At 37.3% G+C, this 26,693-nt stretch overlaps 1 protein-coding gene across 1 annotated transcript in view; it reads right to left on the bottom strand.

Moving 5' to 3' along the window:
* The window catches only part of PLXDC2 (plexin domain containing 2), a gene marked incomplete at both ends in the record, with an annotated part of 263,909 nt that overhangs the window by 23,367 nt on the left and 213,849 nt on the right, over window positions 1-26,693 (bottom strand). The window contains 5 exons of the mRNA XM_080338898.1: window positions 807-845; window positions 2,194-2,347; window positions 5,301-5,361; window positions 24,198-24,279; window positions 25,205-25,300. Of these exons, the coding sequence (XP_080195024.1) occupies window positions 807-845; window positions 2,194-2,347; window positions 5,301-5,361; window positions 24,198-24,279; window positions 25,205-25,300 (432 nt within the window). The remainder of the gene's footprint in view (window positions 1-806; window positions 846-2,193; window positions 2,348-5,300; window positions 5,362-24,197; window positions 24,280-25,204; window positions 25,301-26,693) is intronic.

The following is a 26,693-nucleotide window of genomic DNA, read 5'->3' as shown; positions in this document are numbered from 1 at the left end:
CCCTTTATATCAAAGGAAATAAAATGTATTTCAATTTACTCAGCAAATTATTCTCTGCTTTGACAGACCATTCTGAAGCCAGTAGAAAACAACCTAAATCTTTCCCTTCTCCTAAGCAAGCTCTGCTTCAGCAGTGAGTAAAGATCCAGCCTAGATGTAATTATCCAGTCCTGTTCTAACAGAAAAATTGTCAGCAGCTTCAAAGGGAGAAGGAAAAAACTTCAGGTCTTAGTCCTTGAACCCACAATGAAGATAACAAAAGCAGTTCCCTGTAAAACCTCATTTAACAGAGGCCTTTACCAGTAGGACAAGGTGATCTTATTAACTTGCATGGGAAACATGCAGAGTGAAATACAAGATCTCTGCTAGTAGAGAGAGACAGATATAAAAATGATATATTTATTAATGAAATGTCATGTAATAATTCTCTACTATGAATAAGTTTATAACACAGTATTATTATTTAGAACTAGCATCGTATCTTCTCTTAGTACAGTTAAATAATATTGTATTATAATACAGTCAATACAGTTAAAAATTTACTTAGCATGGCCATATTTGGAAGTTAATTAAACCTGTTGTTTTATTACAGAGTTATAAAGAGAGTTTTAAATGTTTAATTTACTGAGCAGTTGCTAAGCTTATTTACCCTGCTGCTGTTTGACATACATGTGGAAGGCTGAAGTCCTTTGAGAGTCTGGTAAAAGCTATTTCTACAGTCTGATTTTGATCAATGAAGTTCAGAGGAGTATAATTCAACAAACTACTGACATTCTTTACAGACAAAAAAAAAAATCATCTCTTACCTCCATTGTCTTTTAGGTGCAGCGCTATCTTGGTGTCATCTATGAAGAAAATTCAAAGTCAGTTGTAGGAAAATGCATTTTTCTAGATCATGAGTAATTTTAGGAATGACTTTCTAGTGTCAAAGAACTTTCACAATTAGAAAATTATTTCTTAAGGAGCAATGCTTTATTTCCTTGCTACTAAAAAAACATTTATGAGAATGTTGCAGTGTGAAGGAGGATTCAAAATATTGGTAAATATGGGTCTGCCTCATAACATTCACAAATAATTCATTTATGTTACATGTTGATACATAGCTTGAGCATTCTGCCATACTAAGTACTACATGAACCAATATATGAAAATAAACCAATGACTTAATTCCTCTTCTAAGGATCATGAAAAGGTCTACCATTTTTAAATCCTATTTCTTTCCATATTCCTCTTCTTTTTGTGAGCTTTAACGTACAAAATGTCAGGGAATAATGCTGCTAATGCAGTCCAAATCCTGCACTGACAGTTTCTAAACTTCTCTTGCTGCCAAGAAAATGAGCCATTCTTACCAGTAGATTCCCATCTCGAAATACCTTCAGTTGAAATTTTCCTGTCATGAGCTGCTTGAAAACTCTGCCTGTGCCTAGTAACTTTTCTTGTGTTAACATACAAATCTAACAGAAAACTTCCCTCCCTTTTATATATGCTAAGATTTTATTTGATTAGTCTGGGTTAGCTTTTCTACCCAGCTGAATTTTCCCCAGAAGGATGAAAGCAGGATAGCACAACCACAGAAAAGCAAGATGGAAGCAGCCAGTGAACAAGGGTGGGAACTGACGCACCATCGCTTGCCCAGTTAATTCCATTCAGAAGCCTAGAGAAACTACTTCACAACAGTGAGCACTACATGAAAAGAACAGTGTCAACTGACTGAAAAAAAATGTAAACAGGCAAATTTCAAAGATGTTTTTAATTTGTTTTTTCTCTAATTTTCATTCGGCTACACAGAATAGCCAACGAGATTCCAAATTAATTGCGTCTGTGATGGAAGTTTCATCACTAACTTTAGCAGGGCTCTCTCCATCTTCTGTTTCAACAGGTTTCAGAGTATGGCCTGATGGTTAAAGAAATATGAACAACTCATTGTAACCATAAGCTGCCCAGAAGTCTGCCTGGCTTGTCCATGCACCCCACGCACTGCCCCCTCCTCCAGCACTCGTTCCCTTCACTGTTGTCAAAGCGAGTGGCAGTTTAAAAGCAGTAGCAGATATTGCCTTGACTGAAATTCCCCACTCCTCCCACTGCCCAAAAGACAAAAGGTCAACATGAACACATACTCAAAGGAAAAAAAACTATTTTGGATTTGTAGGTAATGTGTTTGTGCAATAGAGTAATGCAGTGTATACACTTCACCTTCCGTGGGCAGGCTAGTTGGCAGGTGGGAAGTGGTGGATCCTCTGGTGGTTGTTAAAACTCTGAACTTTGTGGTGGTTGGCAGAAGGGCGGTGCTGGAGTATGGAGGTGTTTCAGTTGTGTCTATATTCTTCTCACAAATCTTATCTTTTGACTGTTGGGAAACAAGAAAAACAAAGAAGAGAAAATTAATTCTCAGTGGAGACTGTCACTGAAGAATTTAAGCATGGACAAGCTGTCAGGATAAAAAGAATGAAAATGGAAACACTAAATCAATGAATTTCAAGAGCTTTTTTTTTTTTTTCCCTTTGAAGTGCTCTATATAGCATTCAGCAACATATATTTTTCATTTAGCTGCGAAACTTACAATGCTCAATTTTTAATGACAAGGCTTCAAAGTCACCCCTGAATGTCAAACTTTATTTCCCACAATCAGATTCTAGCAACTAAGATTAGAATTCAAATTTTCACTCTACTATTGTGAATGCTCACTGCTATTGGTCTGAGTGCCATAAGACACTAAAAAAGTATGTGGGACTTAAACTGTAGCTCTTCCTAGTGAGTATGTATAGTTAACTGGAGCATTTAATTAGGCTTTACGTGCAGTTATCACAGGAGAATATGCACATGTGTACAAACTGTGTGCACGTATTCAGCTTATAGAATATTTATATACGATGCTATGGAGAAACACATTCACTATATACCTATGAATTCCATACAATATTAAAATTTCATATATTATATGTATATACAATATAACAATTATTATATAAAATATAAATGTTCTAAAATATCAACTATAAAAATAATAATAATTAAAATAATTATATTAGTCCACCATAAATAATATTCACCATCATATAATTATTTAACTTCTATTTTCATGAGAAAATATTTCAATACAAATCTTGAGTCTTTTTTAATTAAATTTCTGGACACTTTTAAAATTCTTCAGGTGTAACGAATATTTTCTTTTATGGATCACACAGTTTTTCAGTAAAATACATCCGATTAACTAGCAGAAAATATGGGAATTGCCTGTAACTCCTGCTGTCCCCATTCATTTTATTGAGAAGTGGAATCCCACAAAGCCTCTTCATTTTATTGAGATCCGTCTGTCAAAACCCAGTGAGTGTTGTCTTACTTTTATTATGCATGGATATTTTATTGTTCTTTGTTTGACAAAAAATATATATTACATTTTCAAAAGGTATCAGTACTTGCAGTATAGCTATTCTTTAAATTTCTTCATGTTTTAGCTTGAAAACCACTCTTAATTTCACTGATGCAATTTAATAAAAATGTAGCTCAAAATTTATATTACAAAGAAGGAAACATTACTATGAGAATCCTCATTATTCACCATCTTGAATGAATGCCTCTAAAATTAACCTCTGTGTGCTAATTACTGATCCTTCGTTGAACTCCCGCAGTCAGCTCAGGCATCATTCTGGAAGGTGTCAAGTCAGCTGTTGCTTTTGCTCCAGAGCCTGAAAGCTGGACTGTGAGCAGCAATCAAGAACCCTGCAACTGTGCAAATCAAACTACTAGCTTCTCAGATACACTTAGTATATCAATAATTTCCTCTCAGATCATGTACTAAGCCTCGTAGCACCAGTTGTTTTGAAACAAGAAAGAAGCAGCAGAAAGGGATGCCACTGTCATGCAGACAGAGGGTTTTGGATAACTTCATCTACAGCAGGGGTGTCAAATTCATCTTCACCGGGGGCCACAGCAAGAGTAGCTACATTTATACAGTCCTAAAATTACATTCGGCCCTTTGAAGGCAACCACGAGGCTGACGTGGCCTCCAGTGAAAATGAGTTTGACACCCCTGATCTTCAGGCACATCTGAGTCCTAGCTAATTTTGATCTGGATTTAAGCAATGTGAAGGTTGTGCACTATAACAACAAGTACTCCCAGCAACTTTTATTTCATGTTCTTGAAATACTGTCCTCTGCAGATCAAAAATATCACAGAAACTCTATTATTAAATCATCAGTTTACAAACTGCAAAGCTGAAGCTCCAAGCCCAAGCAACAAGGCAGTATGTAGGATGTAGTTATTTTGTGATTACAGTTATAAGAAAAAAAATCTTCCATCAGACAGGATTTATATAATTACTTATCTTTGCTGCTTCTGAGAATAAAACATAATGTGCTGTTCTAACTAGACACCTGGGGCTACATTTTACCCTCAGTTTTACCTGACATTACACTTCATAAGGGCTATGTTGCTGAAACTCATGACAGAATGTAGCCCTTTCAGCCAAAATGGAAAAGTAACTGCTTTTTTATGGCCATCAGGAGATTAAAAGTGTCATAAATTAATTTCTTCCTATTACCACACTCCCCAAATGAAAAAAAACAAAAACAACTCACCAACAAGAAAGGACCCTCAAAGCAAAAAGCCTCCTAAAGGGAGCACATTGGGAAAGAACCAGCAGTAAGATATTAAAAATGAATGGCTCTGGTCCAGAAGTACCCCAAGCACCTCTTTGAGAAAAGGCCTGAGTCCTTGTTTGACAGTATACCACTACCACAGTCAGATATGTTTCTTGTTCTCTCACTGTCTCTCCAGGAAAGGACATCCAAATGACTTGTAGGTTGTTTGGTTTGTTTTGGTTTTTGTTTCTGTCTTATTTTAAAAGTATTTGAATTAATCTATGTAATTTGTTTTGTACTAAATTATTTGGACAGTTTTCATAAGCAAAATTAAGTCATGAAATGCCTGTTTTGCACTTGAGACTGCTCTGGCAGAGGCTTTTCTGCTTTGAGGAACATCACAGTTTCTTCCCCATTTTCTGGCAAGATTCAGAGGTCTAAGTGAAAAACAATGCAGGGACATTGTTTTTGGGCAGGCCTTCTGGTATTTTTATTTTCTATTTAAAGTATTTTTGTTTTGTGTCCATTTTATTCCCTGAAATGGGGACAGAAATTGCTCAGCCTATTTTTCTTTATTATGCCTTACAGTATTTCCACTGAATGACAACGATAAAAATAGCATGTCTTTGGCCTTGAAACCATGCTTCATGATATGAAGAATTTAATCAAAAGTATATAAATGGCCTCTGATGGGCTGACGATGTAAACTACTCACATACCTCTTCAGGGCAGCCACTGTCTACCCAGTCTTGCCGGTGACGGTCAAATCCACTGGAGCATCTTTAAATGATGAAATAGATAGGAGTTGTCCAGATGGAAACAGAAGGAAAACAGGAAGAAAGGAAGAGGGAGGAAGAGAATGACAGAGAGAATAAGTAAACAATGTGATTTATTTTAAAATCCATATGATTTATGTGATATTGCTTTTATTCAAGAGGCTGTTGCTTGCAATATGAGTCAATCATTTAACCCACTCAGTGAAAGGCATTTCAATGAATGAGTTATTTTTCTAGGTGATTTTACTTTTTTTATTATCTTATGTCATAGTTTTTAAATAGGAATGTCTCCCTTCCACTGGATAATTATTCTTAAGGCTGCACTGAACCATAGCATTTTTGATGTCAGCCATATGGATGTAAATTGGTTTATTATTTTTGTCCAGACTCCTTAGTCAGGAAAATGTAATCCCACAAAGGATGTAGTGAACCAGTCACTGCTTTTATCAGGCAAGGTGATCTGAGACATCAAGATACACACATAATGATGCGAACAATGTTCACAGATTTAGATAAGAGCTTCTCTGAACAGCCTTCACAACAATTAGAGAATACTATACAGTTGCATCGACCTCCTCACTTGCTGCAGAAAACTTAAGTTGTATGCATATTTCTTATCAAATTAGATGAGGGTAATAACCTGCCTGCAATATCTTTTCTCGTTTGCAATATGTAGTGAAGAAATTTTAAAGAACTTCTAATACTTTAATATAATGATTCCCCTGGCAATCCCCATCTCACAAGAGTGTTATCAGGGTTTATATAGTAACTTACGGTTTCCTAGAGAGCAAGTAGCATTACAAACAGAAAGCATTATTAAAATGACAAGTAAATAACTAAACTATGATGTCCAACTTTGATTCTGCCCAGTTAGGGTTTTAAATTTTTGTTTGTTTATTTTTGCTTAGTTTTCTGCATTTTATTCCTGTAGTAGTTTTTTATGAGACAGGGTGATGTCAGTTGGCATCTATGGTCATAACTTACCCAACTGTAGAGCAAAAATCTTTCTCATTGTCTTTTAAAAAGACTGGGCAAGCATACAAGCCCACTGTTATGGTTAATTGTATTTATGGGGTAATGTTTTGTTCTCAATGAATTGAAAGATTTCAAGACATACTAAGTACTACCCTACTTCATCTGAGGTAAAACAGGTGCATTTGTAGGAAGGGAACCATGGAATCACCTTTACAGTAGGAGAGAATGTTACAAGAGGGTGAAAACAATGCTAACAACACGTTTGGTGTAATTAACTTCTCCATATAATTATTCTGAGCAGAATTTACAATGGCTTCAATAAAAGGTTTTAGAAAATGTTGATTTTCTTGTTAGTTGTACTTGCACTAATCCACTTTACATCATTTGCAGTGTTACTAAAAAAATGCTCCAACACTAACAGGTGTCAGTTATCACTCACTCTATAGAAACTGACTTTTCAAAAAACATACTGCAGTGAAATAAAAAGATGTCCAAATGAGAAATGCATTCCAGAGAAATCCAGAGACCTTTTCCTAATGGATGGCAATAAAGGCTACAGTAAAGAGCTTTTCCTTCTTGCTGAAGGGTGAGTGAATTGGTGCTATGTTGGGAGCTCAGTGCTGCCTCACCATCTTTGGGATGTTCTGTTCCCTTGAATGCTTAAGAGAACACGGAGGACTTTCCTAAGACGAAAAAAATGATGACATGACATTCCAGGTATGAATAGAACACATTTTTTGAAGTCTTCTCTTTCTTATTTTTCTTTAAAGTTTGAAGAACTTCAGAAGGAATCAGCACACCACCAAAAGCTGAATGCAACATGCAATGACTTGGAATGGCTCTTTCAAACATCTGAGACACTCTTCAGGTGACCCTACCTTAAAAAAGACATTAAGCCCTGGAAACTGTTTATTTAAAATTTTCTATGGATGCAATTGTGAGTTCACTTCAGAAATCAGCTTTATCAGGAACTAGAAAGGCTCCAGCCTGTTTGTAAACTTCCTTTGAGGCATGTGTCAATGAGATATCAGCTGTAGCAGGTACTATCATTGCTCCATCATTGATTTAGAATTCTGGAAACTGTCATTTCAGTGTATTACGCGCTCTGGTGATTGCATTTTTAAGAGCTTCGTCTAGCAGCATGGCAACAATTCCTTGTTGCCATTAAAACACTGGGGCAGATTTGATTAGATGGCATTTATGCCATCTGTCAACATGGCCATTTTATGAAAACATTATTTTCGAGTGACGACCAAAACCAGTTGCAAAGCAATAACCAAGATGTTATAGAAAATGAGAATTGTGACATTCATGAAATGTAAAGAATTCCAGGATTTCTGTGGAACTTGGGAGTACTGGTTCAGGGAGCAAAGGGAGAATTAAAGTCTGCAATGATGATTTGGTATAACTAATGCAGCTGAATCTGGGTAGCGTGAAAGATGTCAGAATCCTTTCAGTGAACTGTACATAAGAAGAAAGGAGATGGAGATGTCACATCTACCAGATGCCATTTACCTCTATTTAGCAGAGAACAGTTAAATGAGAAGAAGTGTCCATTCAGTGCATGAAGTGAAATCCTTTTCTGCTCCTCTCTTAAGAGAGTTCAATGAGGATTAATAATAATAACAAATCAGATATCCTATATATGGAAAATTCATCAAGGTTTAACCTGTAAAAGCTAAAAACATGATGGAAAATTATTGGGAAGGAAAGGGACAAAGTCTGGATGGAGAAATCTTTTCACCAGGTTGAGCTTGTATAAAACAGGAGTATTAAAATGCACAACACGTGTCCTTTAAATCAATTATTCCCTAGCTGTGTTTTGCCAGGATATCTGTAATAGCATATGAAGAATGAATTTCTGGCAACTGAAGGGCATTTCAGAAATCTGAAATGATTTCTTAAATATCATGTAATTACTCAGCTCAGTTAAAATGTTCATTAACTCCTCTAAATAAAAGGTTAACCTGGAAAATTAAATAGAAAATTGAACAGACAGAACTCTTTTCTGTCTTTAAGCACTAAGGAAAGCCCACCACATCAGGAAAAGATTGACACTTGCTAGGATGTTTGAATTACTAAAAAAAAGTATTAGAACATTTTAAAGTGGATTTTTTTTCCAAGCTGAGGGAGGTAGGAAGTAATATATATATTTATAATTTTTTTTGTTAATAAAAATATTGGAAGCCTTGAACGTTGTTTCTGTCCAAATGAAAATACCCTAACCATAGAGTGATTTTTGGAGGAAAAAAAGCATTAACTTTGTGCTCAATCTGGCTTCACCTCCCTTTACTGCAGAACAGGCTCTGAATATCACTTTCTTGTCACAGTGTGCTGTCTGGGAAAAGACTGTATTTTCTCCCTTTGTTATTTTCCACTTCTCCTTGTCACAGATGCAGAATTTTATCACAGCCCAAAGCACTTATGAAGTTCATGTGAAGTGTCACTGTGAGTGACTGTGGTATGAATTCATAAGGTATTTGAATGGTATTTGTGCTTAGCATCTAGCTCAATATACCTAATCATATATCGGAATTCCAGCATAAATGTGTGGCCTCTGTTGGTCCTTTACTTAAATGTATTGTTTAATTAAACTGTACTTCAGAATAGGATGACAATTTGGATTGTTGGAAGAAGATTTGCTCCCATTTTGGTGACATAAAGTAAGAATAGCTAAGATGATTTGTTAATACAAGGATTTTAAACATGCAGTACTACAAACAGCCTATACTATTTTAATGCTTTTGAAAAATTCAAATTTAATTACTAAGGCATAGTTATGCTCAATGCAGCATATCTGTGTCTGCAGCATTGAATTCCATCATTGTCTTAACATAGCGTGCCTCTCAAAATTTACAACATTCAGATGATTATAAGGATGATCAGAGAGTGGCACAGATTTCAGCAGGGAATCTTCAACCTGATGATGGTTCCACAGTTTTATGGGATGGAAAATTTGGATAAATATAGCTACAGGTTCTGTAAAATACTTCTGGAATATCAGGTCAACAGAGAAGTGAAAAAGTGTTAAAGGAAAAAACAAAAGGCTGTTATTTTAAAGTAGAAGATTGAACATGAGTAAGACTCAATATTTGTAACTGACGAAATGTGACTAGGCAGTAGGAAATACGGACTCCCTTAGGGAATTCTTGCAGTTGGTAGAATCTAAGAATAAAAGTAGGCTAAAAGAAGTAAGTGTTATTTCCAATTCAACTAGAAAGAAAGGTAAAAATCCTAGTTAAAGTGAGGCTTGGCAGAGTTCTGATTAAAGAAGAAAAGGAGGATATTTTCTATAATCTCAATGTCAGTTACAACAACAAAGGAAACATACTGTAAAGCAGATAAAGAATAAAAAGAAAGCTTTTGCTAAATGCCCTGCTTTGAATAGCTAGAAGGAAAAAAAAAAATGTAAGAGGAGAGCCTTAGAGTCAAATTTATGCAATTATGTTGGCAGAATTTCCACCAGAATCAGCAGAAAAAAATAACAATCAAATGTGTTCTTGGGAAGGGGCCACACTGAAATCAGTCTCTGATACTAGATCATATTCTCCCACTGCCTTGGCCTTTGTGCATTTATATCTGCACAAAGTGGGTATAAAGTGCCTATAGCAACAGAAGTTAGCAGAGAATTCTGATCTGTTGGCATTGCTACCTGTTTTGCACACAAGTAATTACTCAGGGTTCAAGGCAAGGAGCTCTGAAGCACTACTGGGTTTACTTTACAGTCTACTTAGTGATCCTAACCAGTACAATTAATCCCATTCCTTACTGTTACGTGATTGTCTAAACTCTTTTCTATCTTTGAATATCCAAAATGATATTTTCAATTTTAGGGTGGATGCTTCCATGATCTTACCTTTTTTTTTTTTTCCCTTTATGACATGTTACATTTCCTTCTGGTGAACTATGTAAACGTGAGTGGCCAGCTGTATTTTGAAAGCTGCTTTAGAGTTCTTTACACTGGTAACTTCAGAAGTACAGTTAGCCTCACATACCCTTTGCTTTGTCTCTTATTTTTAAAATAAAAGTATGAAAATTACCTTTGGATAAAATATTTCCTTTTCCACTTTAGAGGTGAGGAAATAGAGCATAGGAGCCATGAAATGACAAGCTGAGATAGCACAGAATTCTGTAACAGAATCTAGAGTTAAGCCCAGATTTTCTGAAAAGAAGACAAGCAGAGACTAATTCACAGCTTCTATGCTTCCCATAGAACATACAAATTGCAGAACTGAGAATGATATTGGAAAACATCAAGTCTTGGGTGGCATGGACCAAGGCACAGATCTCATTTACACATTGGCCAAGCTCCCTTTTTTATTCATTGGCTTTTACAGGGATTTTGCTCCTGTATAAAAAACCACTGATAACGTTAACAAGTAGTAGAGTCCTTGGGACAGGATGAAAGTGGTGCGATGCCTGGAGATAGTATGAAATAGGACTGTTCACATTTCTGTTATCAGACATGAACCCCCAGCAATTGTGCAATACACAGCATGGCTGTTGCAGTACTAGTGGGCAAAGAGAAGTGATGTTTCCATTAGGCTAGGTTAGTGCTCCTGTCATCCCTCATTTACAACTCTAAAGAGTAAGAAGTCTAAGGAAGCAGGAGATATGAGAGGAGAAGGAGCTAGGGAGCAAATGAAAGGAAGGATGTAAATCATCCTGTAACTGGTTATGTTCAAACAAACTCAAAGTTCAGAAGGTTATTTGTGTCCCAAATGAGTATTCTCCTTGTATCTCATTTCTTATCTAAAAGTCAATGAAATTCTGAAATCAACATTCAGCAAGAACAACCTGCAAAACAAATTACCAAAGAATTACAGAACAGTTTGGGTACATAAATTTCTTTGTTAGTTGTACATATCAATATTTCCTGTGATATCTGGTGGTAAGCAAGTGGTTTCATTAATGCTATATGATAATGCAGATTTTGGAGGAGTTAATAGAACTGAATAGAGACGGAACTAAAGATTTAATGGTGCACATACAAATCTTTGATATTTAGGGAGAATGCTGAAAAAACTGTTTATTTCTTTGAAACTGGGAATACCATCTACAGGGAAATGTTACAGAGTCTCCACTGTTTAAGGTGACTGGAAAGACTGACAAAATAAATATGCTCTAGAGAACAAGTAGATCATGTGGAGAAATGGAACAGTTTACCTCAATAGCTTTTAATCTCAGATTATCCAAATTTTATGAATATATATGAGGATTTCAGATTTATCTAAATAAAAATTTCTGGCAACATTACATAAGAGCATGTATATAGCAATATGCAAAATGTAAAAAAATATGCTAACACAATTGACTTTTCATTTATTGCTCTTCCTTAAAAAGTGATATCTAGGAGGCTACAAGACAAGTATGATTTCTGTGATGTTCAAGTTATATTGAGGAGGACAACCATAAGAGGTTAGCACTTCTGGAAAGAGTTAAGACCATCATGGTAATTTTGGCTGTTTCTTTACTAGTAAAACGAACACATCTTTGGCACTGAAGATTGCTGGCACAGAATGGCTTATGCCTGAACAAGCAAACTCTTTCAACCTCAAAAAGAAGGATGCTGCGCATAAACTGCCAACTCGGAATAATTCCTGGAAAAGTCCAACTCCTGCATCATGCCTGGGAACAATTCTGGACAGTGGTCCTGGGCATGGACTGAAATCACATCAGGGAACATCATGACTACTTAACTTTGATTCCTTGTTTTATTTATCTCCTTTGTAATGATAGCAGAGGAAAGGAAGAGTGAGGGTCACAAAATTGGTGGAAGACAGATTTCTCCACAGTAACACAGTGGGTTGGGTGCTTATATGAAGGGAAGAAAACTAATGCTTCCACAAAAGTACATTAACCTTCATCCTATACAGTATCCTAGACTCAAGTGTGATAACCTAGTCTGCCTGTCTCCACAGATGTGTCCTGAATTTCTATCCTAAACTTTGAGGTTTTTTGAAATGTTTTGTTCTCAGTTTATGTTCTTTCACTTTTTATAAACACTTTGAATAAAGAAAGAAAAGGGCAGTTGAGAAAATTATTATCTAGCCCAAGAATTTAAGATATAATGGGGATGTGGTATCTGGGTTCTGGAATATGAACATCCAAATATTTGAAAAAAGATACACAGCAACTCATTTCCCACAACATGCCACTTTCCAACAGTTAAGGAAGGAGTCAGGAACTACAAATTAAATTATCTCAGACACAAAAGGGAAGAAATCTGACATCTTATTCCTCACTAAATTAATGTTCTGCCAAGAAGGCCTATTGGGCAAAACACACCTACTCCACAATCATTATTTTTGCTAATTCATTAATGAACTTTTTTCTGTAACTGAATTTATCAATTGTCCTAAGTCATAAGGCTTGGGTTGGTCAAATTTGTGTATTTTCTAATGTGTCATTGTTGGAAAAGAAAAAAAAACTCCCAAGCTGTCCAGCTGTTGTAGGCTAAGTTATATGACAGTGAGACAACCAAATAGGAGTTTGAGACTCTGACTGTATTCGTCTCTCTTTAAACCTGTGCTCATACAGAGGACCTTCCTACCTGCAGATGTCAAAACCTTCTTGAAGGTCTGCCTCTGAAGTCAGGCAAAGTAGGTAAAATTTCGGCCTTATCCACTAACTTCTCTGTTGGTGTTTTTGAAGTAATCTTTACTCTTGTGTTTAAGTAACTATCTTATTTTTTCTGTTTTCATTTCTGTTCTGTATTCACCTAAGCATCAGCTACTTATATTTCACATTACTGTATTACGCAAATTAACATCCTAACTGTTTTGCATTATACTTTATTTACCCAGTGTAATGCATAAGCATGTTGTTAATTTGTTATCAGGAAAACCTATTTTCTTTGATAGGTATACCTTGCACTCTTCTGATTATACAATTAAATTCTAATAGTTACATTAGACCACCATTGGAGACACTTGGGAATTAGTCACACTATAACGCCTGCTGTAGAAACTCAGTCCTGACATAGTCCATCTCATGGCACAGAACAATGACCAGAAGTCTGGGTCAATTTTCTTAAAATGTCTAGGATACATATAAATTACATTCTGAAGCATCTATCTGTGGACGCTTTTCACAGTCCAGTGTCACATTTCACCAGTGAAATAGGAACATGTTTGAATTCACAAACTTTCTGGTAGTAGCTATCAATGTAAATAAAGAACAGGTAAAAATGAAACCAATCAGAACAGAATTTGGGGCTGCTGTGTGATGGAACATGATGCAGTTCTGCCAGTGAATGACAGTTTAATCCCAGAGGGAATGCCTGTTTTATAGGGCAAGGCAATACCCACTCTTATGGCTATATCACTCAGGGTAAACAAACAATATGGAATTAAGTCTGAACTTCACTCTGTTTTGATTTTGCTCTGTTACTGATACAGAAGTTGCAGTTCTAGATATAAAGATATCATCAAAGACTGAGTGGGGTTTTATGTTATTGCTCTAATAAAATAAATGAAGAATAAAAAGTTACTAGTATGTGAAAGAAATGCAAAAATAGTTTCTACAGAAAAGAGCTGTGCTACACACCTATTTATCTAGTGTTTTAGCACTAGGGTACCTTAGGTGCATCTGTGAAAATGAAAACATGAAAATGAAACACAGATTTTGTGATCTTCCTTCAAAATTAATCAGCAAAATTAAATATTCTCAAAGGTATAAATGACAGATGGATGCCTACTTTCCCTCTTCTCAATGGGATTTAAGTGCTTAACTGTCCTCTAACTTTGATAACTACTTCCTGCATTTATAATAATACACTTTAGGAATGTGATGTATTTGATAGAACTACATGAGACAGACCTTGCATTAAGGTCTTAAAACAGTCTAAGCACTTGTCCTTTTTGTATTGACTGTGATATCTGTGTCTTGGCCAAGCTGTGTTGCAAAACTGAATACCACAGAAACCTGGAGAGTAGATAATGATCAGAGATTCTAAGCTCCAGAAGACACATCATAACCTCTGGCAAGGGAAACAATAGCTAGCCAAACCAATCTCAAGTTCTGAAAGGCAAATGATATGGTAAGAAACACAAATATAAAATATGAGTGGTGTGACTGATGTGGCCTAAATAAATCACTGTGTTTACATCTAGTTTAAGAAACTTCAAAATGCTTCCCAGTCTTCAGGTTCAGGAGTTCATAGAAGATATTTAAATAAAAATATTAGGATTTCAGAGTAATGAGACTTATAGCAATCTTCTGCCTATTTTCTAGAAATAATTTGAAGTTTTGCAACCCGGACTTGCCTTTCTTAAAGATCTGCATCAGTTGTAACTCTTGTCCTCATGTTGTTCTGAATTACTCAGTAAAACAGAGCAAGGCATACATATGTAAAAGTGTGTGACACTGCAGCTGTAAGAGAACTGGCTAGTTTCTGTATGTAAACATGATTTAAATTCATTTGGGTAGATATCAAATCTATTAATGGTGATATAGGGATAGTTTTATTCTCTAGCTTGGGGCTGCTAAGAACATCAGTAAGCAGAAAGGAGGACACTGCAGAAGAATGTCTGGAGGAAGGAAACTCAAGGAATGAAGCTCATAAGACAAAGTTCTGCTAGTGAAGGAGAAAACTCAGGTGTTTGCCCTGAAAAGATATTCCACATAGCTCTCAGGTAGTATGTATCCATCTTAAGATATCAGCTTTGAACTATGCAAGGGGATGATTCTACTCTAGCGAGTTCCACACTGTATCTAGTAAATTGGCTGGTCTTGTTCTGACGTGTCCTAGGCTTCTGAAAGCTACTGTACCTTCACAAGGGTTCTGTTTAGAGACTAAACTTCTTAGGTTTATTTGTGTTAATCAAGGGGAATTACAGAAATTCCATGTTAATTCCATGGAATCCAGCTACTAATAAATTCCACAAACATATCCTAGAACCTAGAAAGTCTATTTATCCATGTATCAATCTCAGCAAAAAGTTGGTTCATCTGCCTATAGGCTAACTTTCAATAAAACATGTTAAGAGCTCAAGGTCATACATTCCATAAAAGCACTTTTAAAGGTACCGTTACGTACATTTTACTGATATGTACATCTTTATTGTTATGTATTTTTAAACGTACCTTCAGGCTCACTGAAGCTTACACTGTCTTCTAAACAGAACTGCCTTCCCACTTGAGAATATCTACTACTGTGATCTTGTGAGTCTTCTTTCATCAAACAATCTAATTGCTGGGCTCACTGTGGTCTGAGAAAATGCTTTGTTCCTTAAGCACTTCTGTACCACTTTCTTTTCTTGCTTTACTCCCATCAGGCTTGCCATGCATACAAAATTCTCAATTATTGAATGCTAATTTCCTAACAGTTTCTTGCAGTTCATGCGTTCAAACTAGCTTGTCAATTAAGACCGAGCAGCTTGGAAAGGATTTGAAGAAGTTGAGTGTAGAGCAATTTTCTGCTCAATAAAGTATAGATCTAGTTATCGTATCATCCTTACCAGTAAAGTATCAGGGCTGGCAAATTTACACACTCATTCTTGATGCATTTTTTGCACTAGATTAAAAAGACCAATTGCCATCTCAACACAACTTTTGAAACAGAAGAAAAGTATGTTGGATTTTAATCAGAACAAACTCTCTAAAAGGGCCAGAATTTCTACTTCTCTTATTTTCCATATGATTGCTCCATAATTGGCAAAGAAACAGTACACAAGTTAGAAAAATTGGACTGACATTACTTTTCATTATTACAGGGTAAATTCGACCTAATTCAAGAATCTCCCCATCAAGACCCAGGTGTTAGGACTCTGCTATGTTTTCATGTGAAGCCACTCCAGCATAAAGAACTGCTGGAGTGGAATATAAATTCTATACACAGACAGAATCTGGGCACATTTCTTTTGCATTGCCTGAAGCAGCAGGATGATAAGCAAATTAATGAAGTTTTACACATTGATAAAATTGAATATACTTTACAGACTACACTATATTTTAAATGTCTAGCCCTTCTAAAGCATTTAAAATGAGATTTCCCTTGTCATTTGTATATGAATCCATTACACTGATTGGATTATATATGCTCCCTCTGGTGGTTTACTTAATCCATACAAATGTCTCATTTTTTAATTTTGTAATTCAATGGCTAAGATACTGTGGCCAATTTTGTAATAACAGCATACCACTGTCAGTTAAACAGTGTTGGGATAAAAACAGCCTGAGTATAAAGCAGCAGGTCTTCATCCCATCTTTTAATTTGGAATTGAAATATGTAATGTGCCTAAAGCAAACAAACAAGGAAGATTAAACCTTCAAATAGTTAAAACCAAGAATTATTTAAAAGCAAGCATTTGAACAAACCTAATAGCCTTTTATGATTGAGTGACTCCATCAGCGGAGAAGGGAAGAGCTACAGATGTCATCTGTCTGGACTTCTGTAAGGCCTTTGACATGGTCCCTCACAACATCCTTCGCTCTAAATTGAAGAGACACGGATTTGATGGGTGAACTGTTCAGTAGATGAGTAATTGGCTAGATGGTCGCATCCAGAGGGTAGTGGTCAATGGCCCAATGTCCAGATAGAGATTGGTGACAAAGGGTGTCCCTCATGGGTCTGTACTGGGACCAGCACTATTTAATATCTTCGTCAATGACAGAGACATTGAGACTAAGTGCACCCTCAGCAAATTTGCAGATTACACCAAGCTCGATGGTGCATGAGGAGTTTTATGTAGTCAGATAGTATGATTTCTTTTTTTTTTACTTTGGAATTCTTATGGGTGATACTTTGCCCAGCTGATAAATATTTTAGATTACAAAAGACTGTTATATTACAATATTTCACTCAACATATTTTTTTAATAAAAATAGGTCTTGTCAGGTGGGACATACATAACAGGAAACAAACAGAAAACCTAACCCTTTTCCTCTTCCTGATATTAAAAATTTCTAGACATAAACTCAGATTTGAAAGTTAACTAAATATGTTTCCAAATTCTTTCTAAAGGAAGAATAAACAAACGAGACATTTCAAGCTTTCCCAGAAGTTCAGAAGACAAATAATAGGCAACCATTTTTTATTTCAATTACCGTAAGGGCATTGTGGAAAACTGTCATTTCGTATTTCTACTGTAAAACGTTTTCTTAAGAACTGCAAGTGCCTAAAGATTTTTCCCTTCCCCCTCTTTCTAGCTAATCAGCATGGAATGTAAAACAACTTCTTTCTTTATTACCTGCTTAGATGGGAACAGTGATTATCATAATAAAAGATTAGAAGTATCAAGACTTAAATCTCATTATTGCTGCTATTCCTAGACACATTTCTGATTTTTCACTTTGCTCAGAACACATTCCATAAAACCAGACATAACCTTTTCTTTTACACAACGAGTGCTGTTGCTGGCATGAGGGATTAAGCATTGAAGTGAAATGTATCACAAATGGGATTCTTCCATCTTTATAGCTCAGGATTGTCCTAAGAGTACTAGAAGCTTTGGGAGTTCTGCACAAACACAAGGACAGAATAACTCTATCTAGAGTGCTTGGAGTGACCTGGTTCATCACTGCACACAGAAAGTTCAACACTTGAATTCGTGCAGCCTGTTCCAGGTCACTTTTCAAACTGGGAGCTTACACTCAATATCATAAACTGGCATGATCTCAAACCAGATTGTTCAATGCATAGTCTGGAAAATAGAGACTTTCAAGAATAAAACTGCATTTAAGCACTTAACATGAGCGAGACCTTTTTGTGAACTGGGACTGACAAAGTTTAACCTCTCTTCCTTTGCAGGCCTGCCTGGAGAGCAGTGGCAGGAGCTGACCCTGAGTCTCTAGGCAGCCACTGCCTGAGGGTAGCAGAGCTGCTCTGAGCTGGAGCCATGCAAGGGTGTATGAGTGTCATTGCTCAAGTTTAAGCACCTTGACATCTAATGGATCACCCTTTGGGGTGACTTGGGTTCAGAGGACCCGTGATCACTTATCTCCTGTGTCTTAGGGGATTCTCTGATTGTTATGAGGCTGTTGTTGTGTGAAGGGCAGTGTTATACATAATGAGCAGAGCTGATCCATGGGGCTCAGGGACTTCCCTGCTGAGCCCTGCTTGGACTCAGGCAGCTGTAGGTGTTTCCTCAGATAAAGTGCCCAAGAGACCTTTCTGTTCTTAGACACTTAAGTTCAGAGTTTAGTGAGAAAGTACTTTTAGTACTGCTTTTGTATTCTGCATAACTTCCCTTGAAAAACTAAGTAAACCAGGAAAACACTCTTGTGGATGTAACTGTTAGGTTTTTGGGTGCCCTTTGGATAAGGCCACCAGTTTTGAGGACTTAAAATTTGAATAGAGGTACCAACAGTGACAGCTGAATAAAACTATCATCTAAACTGTTCACAACTCTTGCCCTTAGTCTTTCAGTACTCCAGTTCCCTATCTCCAGTGGGATCAAGCTGGAACACAAGAGGTTCCACTTAAATTTGAGAAAAAACTTCTCAGTGAGGGTGACAGAACACTGGAACAGGCTGCCCAGGGAGGTTGTGGAGTCTCCTTCTCTGGAGACCTTCAAAACCCACCTGGACATGTTCCTGTGCGACCTCACCTAGGCGTTCCTGCTCCAGCAGGGGGATTGGACTAAATGATCTTTTGAGGTTCCTTCCAATCCCAAACATACTGTGATACTGTGATACTGTGATTTAAGTATAATATTTCCATTCTATTATATTTCAGTGCCAACTCTTCTAAGGTAAATAAACACAATTTATTTCTTAGGCAATTAACTTCAAGTATTTCCAAAGGAACTTACTATTTCAGTAACATGAGAAAGTTGCACAAATTGAACCTATAATGTAACAGCAAAGTTGCCTTAAAGCTTCCAAAACCTTTCCTGGAAAATGACATCTCTAACATGCAGGCTATACCAAATGTCCAGAGTATATAGACACTTGCAAAAGCATGAAAAGATAATACAAACAGATCTAACATTAATGAATTCTCCCAATTTTTACATGCTGGGCAATCAGAGATAATGAAGAGAAAACCCAAATTTCAGACACCGGTGACTATTAAAAGGCGGATGATAAGTGTTTCTGACATTTTGCAGACATAGATCCTTGTGCAGGAAAAAGCTAGTATACCATCTTAGCTTACATACTTGTAGTTAGTCTCATTTACTTATGCAACTGTTCTTATGGAACAATTATGGAACATATATAGTTAAAAAACAAAACGAAACAACAAACAAAGAAACAAAACAAAACCTCCTAGGGAGATTTGCCATCTGCTGAAGACAGAAGAAAACAATGTGTCTTTGCTTCAGTCATGATGAAACTGTATGACATACCTCGTATTGGATTTCAGAGTGAATAGCTTGTCGATCCCTTATGAAAAGAAAAACTGTGATTTAAGGTTGTAGAGAGCAACAGGAATACAGGAATCACCTACAAGAAGAATCTGACTCTCTGAGGATTACAGAGTTTGCACAGCAGCTGGGCTGAAGTTACAGGTAGGAAATAACCCACTGTTATAAAGTTATTTTCATTCCAACACATATTGCCCACATGGGGGAGTACCCTTATTCAGCAATGGCTCTGTGCTCAATTTACTTGTGCAGTTACAGGATTTAGAGACACTTTCTGTTTTTCCAAAAACTTACTATGCTGTGTAAAAGATTTAATATATGGTTTAAATTTTATGCAAGGAGAAAAAATAGAAAATATGCTGTTCTTTGTAGCAACGTTGCTCTGACTAAACGGGGTTATAACTTGTTGAGAATAAAGGGTTGTAGAATTGGTATAGAGTTTTGTCTCCTCCTGGGTACAGTTGCTTGTTGCCCACATGGAAGCCTCTCTGCTCTGGGAGATCTCACTTTTAAGTACCGAAGTGCTACTGTGGCTTCACAGGAGGAACATCACTGTCTGTTATAGCCACATCTGGCCCTCATTGCCCCCAAGAGCAAATAGTCATTCTCCATCTGCAGACATTGGAGCACTAGATCAGTCATTAGATTATTGCCACACTGGAAACCCATCACTATCAAGTTCGAAGCCTTCCTGAGACTTTTGCACCAAAGGCTATTTGCCTCCCCCACCCTGGGCTCTGCCTACAGGCAAGAGAGACAGCCTCTGGTTTCTCACCTCCCAGAACAGTGTCTCCAGTCAGCTTTGCAACCCAGAAACTCAACTCAGGCATTACTCCCAATCATCTGATTCTGCTTACTTCAAAAATTTCTCTGAGCACTCATTTGTAAGTGGACTGTAAATATTAATTTTCATTGTACTGTAGGCACTTCTGAAATGTTTAAGTTAATATTTCATATAATGCTTTGCCCTTGTTTTTCCAAGTAGATTGTATTCTGCTGAAGTAGAGTAATGTACATCAGAACAGCAGATAAAAGTCTAGGTTGATTTACAAGGCTGGTGACTGAAGAGCAGTGACACACAGAAAAAGCTGTGATGAAATAACTCACATTTTTCCATCCTTTACGATTTTTAACAGGACATTTGTGCTGTCTTGTTGAGCAAGTGCTTCTCTATCACATGCAAAAAGGACATTTTAGCAGAGCAAATTTATTTTTGTGGAGAGCAAAACCACAATGTGGTTGTAAATGATTCTGAATACTCTCCTGTGATCCAGACATCTCAATTGAGAATGGAATAAGGCTTTTTTTCATATCTCCGTAAAATGAATAAACATGCTGAGGAACAGCAGGGTAAAAGCAGAGGCACTGGACTAAAAGGCAGATGAGAGTATCCAGAACTGGTAGGGAACAGAAAATTATCAAAGTTGAGACAGGAATGAGTCCTGATCACAATGGTCCTGCAGTGTAATGTACTCTAACTAACTAAGTGCCCAGTCTTCACATTTTGGAAAGAAAGTTGCCTCTTTTCATAAAGTATGCATCCACTTATTATTTCAGATCGGTTTCTCTGTATAACTAAATTAGTTGAAATAAGCTGCTCATTTAATAGATGTGATCTGTCTTGATGTCAGCAAAGCATTTGACACAGTCTCCCACAGCACCCTTGCTGCTAAACTGAGGAAGTGTGGGACTGGATGATCGGGTAGTGAGGTGGACTGTGAACTGGCTGAAGGAAAGAAGCCAGAGAATCATGGTCAATGAGGAGTCGTCTAGTTGGAGGCCTGTATCTAGTGGAGTGCCTCAAGGGTCAGTACTGGGACCAGTATTATTCAATATACTCATCAACGACTTAGATGAGGGAATAGAGTAAACTGTCAGCAAGTTTGCTGATGACACCAAACTGGGAGAAGTAGCTGACATGCCAGAAGGCTGTGCTGCCATCCAGCGAGACCTGAACAGGCTGGAGAGTTGGGTGGGGAAAAATTTAATGAAATAGAACAAGGGCAAGTGTAGAGTCTTGCATCTGGGCAGGACCAACCCCAGGTTCCAGTATAAGCTGGGGAACGACCTGTTAGAGAGCAGCATAGGGGAAAGGAACCTTGGGATCCTGGTGGACAGCAGGATGACCATGAGCCAGCACTGTGCCCTTGTGGCCAGGAAGGCCAATGGCATCCTGGGGTGTATTAGAAGGGGGGTGGTCAGTAGGTCCAGAGGGGTTCTCCTCCTGCTCTACTCTGCCCTGGTGAGACCACATCTGGAATATTGTGTCCAGTTCTGGGCTCCTCAGTTCCAGGACAGGGAAGTGCTGGAGAGAGTCCTGTGCAGGGCAATGAAGATGATTAACGGAGTGGAGCATCTCCGTTATGAGGAAAGGCTGAGGAAGCTGGGTCTCTTTAGCCTGGAGAAGAGGAGACTGAGGGGGGACCTAATTAACATTTCTAAATATATAAAGGGTGAGTGTCACGAGGATGGAGCCAGGCTCTTCTCAGTGTCAACCAATGATAAGGCAAGGGGTAATGGGTATAAACTGGAACACAGGAGGTTCCATTTAGAATTGAGAAGAAACTTCTTCACGGTGAGAGTGGTGGAACACTGGAACAGGCTGCTCAGGGAGGCTGTGGAGTCTCCTTCTCTGGAGACATTCAAAACCCACCTGGACACATTCCTATGTAACCTCATCTAGGTGTTCCTGCTCCAGCAGGGGGATTGAACTAGATGATCTTTTGAGGTCCCTTCCAATCCCTAACATTCTGTGACTCTGTGATTTCAGAAACTGGAAGAGAATGGCCAAGAAATGAAACAGGCCACAGACATCATTGGCAAAGCCACGTTTCCAGAGAAAATAACAATATAAAAAATAAGGTGTAAAATGTAGTATAGAATGAAGAAGATATTTAGGGGACTGGATTATATCCTCAGAGTTTTTCAAGACCCAGCTGAACAAAGGCATGAACAAACTGGTCTGACCTCACAGCTGGCCCTGCTTTGAGTGGCAGGTTAGATGAGTTGGCCTCTAGTGGAACCTCCTATTCTGAACTGTTTTATGATTCTGTATACAGTTCTCCATTTGCTTAAACCAGACTGAACATCATTCATATTTGATGCAAATTGGATGGTATGACTGTTTTTAAACTACTGAAATTCCTGTGTAGCAGCATAATCTTAGCTTTATTCTCTGGATCCAGCATTTTTTTTAAGGAATTGACTCCAGTTCCTGCTTTTCCTGCTAGTCAAACAATGTCCAAACACAGTCAGCATGAAATAACAATCTCACTACTGTCAGTAATGGGCTAATTAACACCAATAAAAATGTTTAGTGTATCTGCTCCAGCTCGTGAAAGGCACAAATGTGCTGCAGCATGGAGCCAGCTGTTTTTGGGAAATAGTGTAAGAATGACTCACAGTAGGTTCACTTTTGATTGCAGTGTAATCTTCACAAGCAAAAAGCATGATTTTTTTTTTTTTTATGCAAACTTTAACTGAATAGAAATAAGTGTGTTGAGACTCTATATTTTTCTGCAGTAAATTACACTTTGCTGGTTGTGAAGGGACAGCCACAAATTCACTTAAATATATAGAAGGAAACACAGTGCAACTACACGCCTGGTGTTGCTTCCTGCTAATGATAAAGGGTAAAACTCTTTTAGTTCTTCACAGTGAGTTTGTTCCTTAGTGAGAAAAACAGATTTTCCAGCAATTCCAGAACTCAGGAAACTGAGTTCTTCAGGATCTCAAGGTTCACCTATTTGTCATAAGAGGTCCGAACTTTACAATTTCTTCAAATCTTACCTGCTAGAAGGTAGAACACTGGCCACAAACCAACAGACCTTGCTCAAACTAAAGTCAACAGATTCTCACTGCTACAACATTTATTAATGGAAGTCAAATCAAGCAATTTTTGAAATTAAGAAATGGGTTAAAGCAAGTGAGATCTCTTCATGCTTGCTTGGAGGAGTTTTCTATAAGTATCCTTACTCTTGAAGATGTTTGATATATTTTCCATGAAATGATTTAATTTAGTTCTAATTCCACTAAAGAATTTTTTTGCAAGACAAAATGACAACAGAGTGACTTCTCACATGATTTACTAAGGCAGCAGAAGCATAAGAAAACATAATAAAAGTGACCTGAAGTTCCTAACTCCGTACCATGTTCATCAGCTATTTATCAGTTCTTCAGCATGATATCAAATTATTACACCGTTTTAGACAGTGATTAAGCCAGGGATAGAGGGAGAAAATATGAATTTTATTATGATTTCTACTTGTTCTCCTTCAAAAGGATTTTAAAGTAGGGCTAAGGAAACAGGAACGAGGGCTCAAGTCCCAAAACAACCTTTTTGACCATTCTTGCCTAACTTCTCTGCTGAAGTGAAATGGAACAATGCTATGTTGCTGATGATTGCAACTGAGGTGTATGTTTGCATGAATGCATGTATATAAGATGTAAATATAACAACCTTTTGTGCTGAATAACCTATGGACAATGTTTTTTGGATATCCTTTGACCACAGCTGTATACCCATGCAAAAAAGAAAAAAAAATCTTTTCTTTACCTTTGGAGTTTGCTGCACCAGCTGCAGTTGAAACCAATCTGGGCAGTGACACAGGTACCACAGCTGGTAAACTGGAGACAAGCTGGGATGTAGATAAACAAATGCAACTTATTACATTAGTCTCACAAATAATTCTCATAAAAAGCACAGAAGAAGGATACATCTTCTGACAATACGTATTTAGGGACTCAACAAGTTCACACATGTCTCAAATAGAACACTAAACCCAGCCTATTATAAAGCATTGCCAACTGCATGCACAGAGGTACATTTTATCTGTAGGATTCTATTTGTATTCTGGTTGTAAATGTATTTCCACTTCCACATCTGTTCATCCAACTTTATTGCTAAATATTTATCTTCTTGCTTAATATTAAGTATTTCCTTAAATCTCTTTATTCACTGGCTCCAGTATTCCTTGGTGTTGCTAACATTCAGACATAAACAGATAAGACTGGCAGGAAAGTGTTCAAGAACTATAATTGGATTAGAAAAAAGAAAAACAGCTGTTTCAATTTTTTCACAGTAGTACAGCTGGCAGTTTAAACTCAGAGATTTCTAAACAACGTGGTTTTACCTTGGACAAAAGAGGCAGATGAACTGCAACATGTGTTTGGAGATATTCCTTTACAATGAGACATATAGCACACAGAAGAATTTGCGTTTGCCTTGCAAGCATGAAAACTGGGGTTTTTTTGGTTTTTTTTTTTTGTTTGTTTGTTTGTTTTGTTTGTTTTGTTTGTTTTTTTTTTCTGAAAAAAAATGATTTGGCACAGATTTCACTCAAAATCTAATGGGAGCTGCATACCTATAAACTTGAGATACATGATGATGCACTGGATAATGCATCATCCACCTGGGAATAGATTTGACAGAGGATAAATTAATCTGTCCATGATTCCAAGTCCACAAATAAACCAAAATATTTTAAATTGTGTATGTATTGCTGGGAGGGGGAAGGGAACCCTTCCCAGATCTGGCTCTTGCTCATGTTATATTTTACTTACTTGGTAGAGGTATCATTTCAACAGCTGAGAGATTGGTAATCTTTGACATCTGCAGCTCCACTCTGTGGTACTCATAAATTGTTCTTCTGCGGACATCTACCAGAAAAAGAAAAATAAATATATTTTCACCCTTTACTATATTGTAGTTTGTAGATTGTAAAAAACAGTTGATGTAATGATTGCTCACTGTTCCTTAGGTGCACGCATGACACAAATTTTCCTCAAGAATATATTTTTAACTTTAGACACCGTGAAGGAACATGTAAAAGGTATAGACAGAGAATTTTTGACTTGAGAAAACATCCGAGTTGACAGAATAGGTGCCTATTCCCAGTAAAGGATTATGAAAATGCTGAGTGTGCTCTCAAGTATCTTAAGTCATTCATTTAGGCAGAAATTCTAGGGAGTATACTGTCACACATTTCAGGCTGTCTTTCAGATGCCTGCTTTCCTAAGACATTTCTTGGCTTGCAGACCTGATTATATGTTCACTTTGTCAGTTGTTGTCAAGATGTGCAAACAAAACTGATTTCATTGCTTATAGAATTTGTTAGCAACAAGCTAGCTCACATCTAAATGTACTAGAAAATTTCTTCATATTCTAACATTGAAGAAGACAAGCCTTCCTAACCAGCCAATGCTATGCATAATCTTTAGAAAAATGCACTGCACCTAAGTTTCTCAAAGCAGTAATTCAATATAGTCAATGCACTGTTCTTATGGGTTTTGAACACACAGATGACTGTAAGACCCAAGCACAAGAGAAGTGTGAAATAATCACATAACTGTTTCTTTCCAGATGAATATCCTGTCGTGTATTCTGAATACTCCAGATTTTAAGTGCATGGCTGAAATGCAGACTGGTGAGCTTGTACGTTTGCAAATAAAAAGCACAGCCTATACTGCCAACTTGACAAAAAAATGATGATTTTCTGGTGTGCTGGATTCAAGCTTATGTCCTTTCTGAAGGTCTGTTAAACTAACTGAAATCAATACTACAACCACTGACCCTGTGGAATCATGCCAGAGAGGAATAAAGGGTTATACACCAATAGGTTATTCTGGTCAGTGGCTGGTCTGAGTCTACCTGCAACAAAAGAAAAGGAATTGCAGATAGCCACAGACTCAGTCTTAGGCAGTCTTCTGTGTTGCCAGCCCTGTGTGGGTTAGGGCACGTCTCATCGCTTGTTATGAAGGCGGTGTTTCTGCAGCTTGACATCAGCTCACATGGGCTCCCCAGCTGTTAAGCAATCACATACCATGACATCTGGAGTGGTTTTGGCCACCTCTTGTTAGAAGGGATGTTGTAGACATTTTTCAGACAGAAAACAGAACCTCAACTAAAATAAACCAAGAAATAAATACTAATTTTTAAAGGAAAAGAGAAAGTGCACTAAGGTATGCTGTGGCTAAGGCTACTGGCTATTGACTCAAGTGGACAAGGCTTTCTAAGAAAAGCAGGATGGCTAACCTCTAAAAGCACAAGAGC

This window comes from Nesoenas mayeri (genome assembly GCF_963082525.1).
Source record: "Nesoenas mayeri genome assembly, chromosome: 2".
Taxonomy (NCBI): Eukaryota; Metazoa; Chordata; class Aves; order Columbiformes; family Columbidae; genus Nesoenas; species Nesoenas mayeri.
This window is presented reverse-complemented; position numbering and strand designations above follow the sequence as displayed.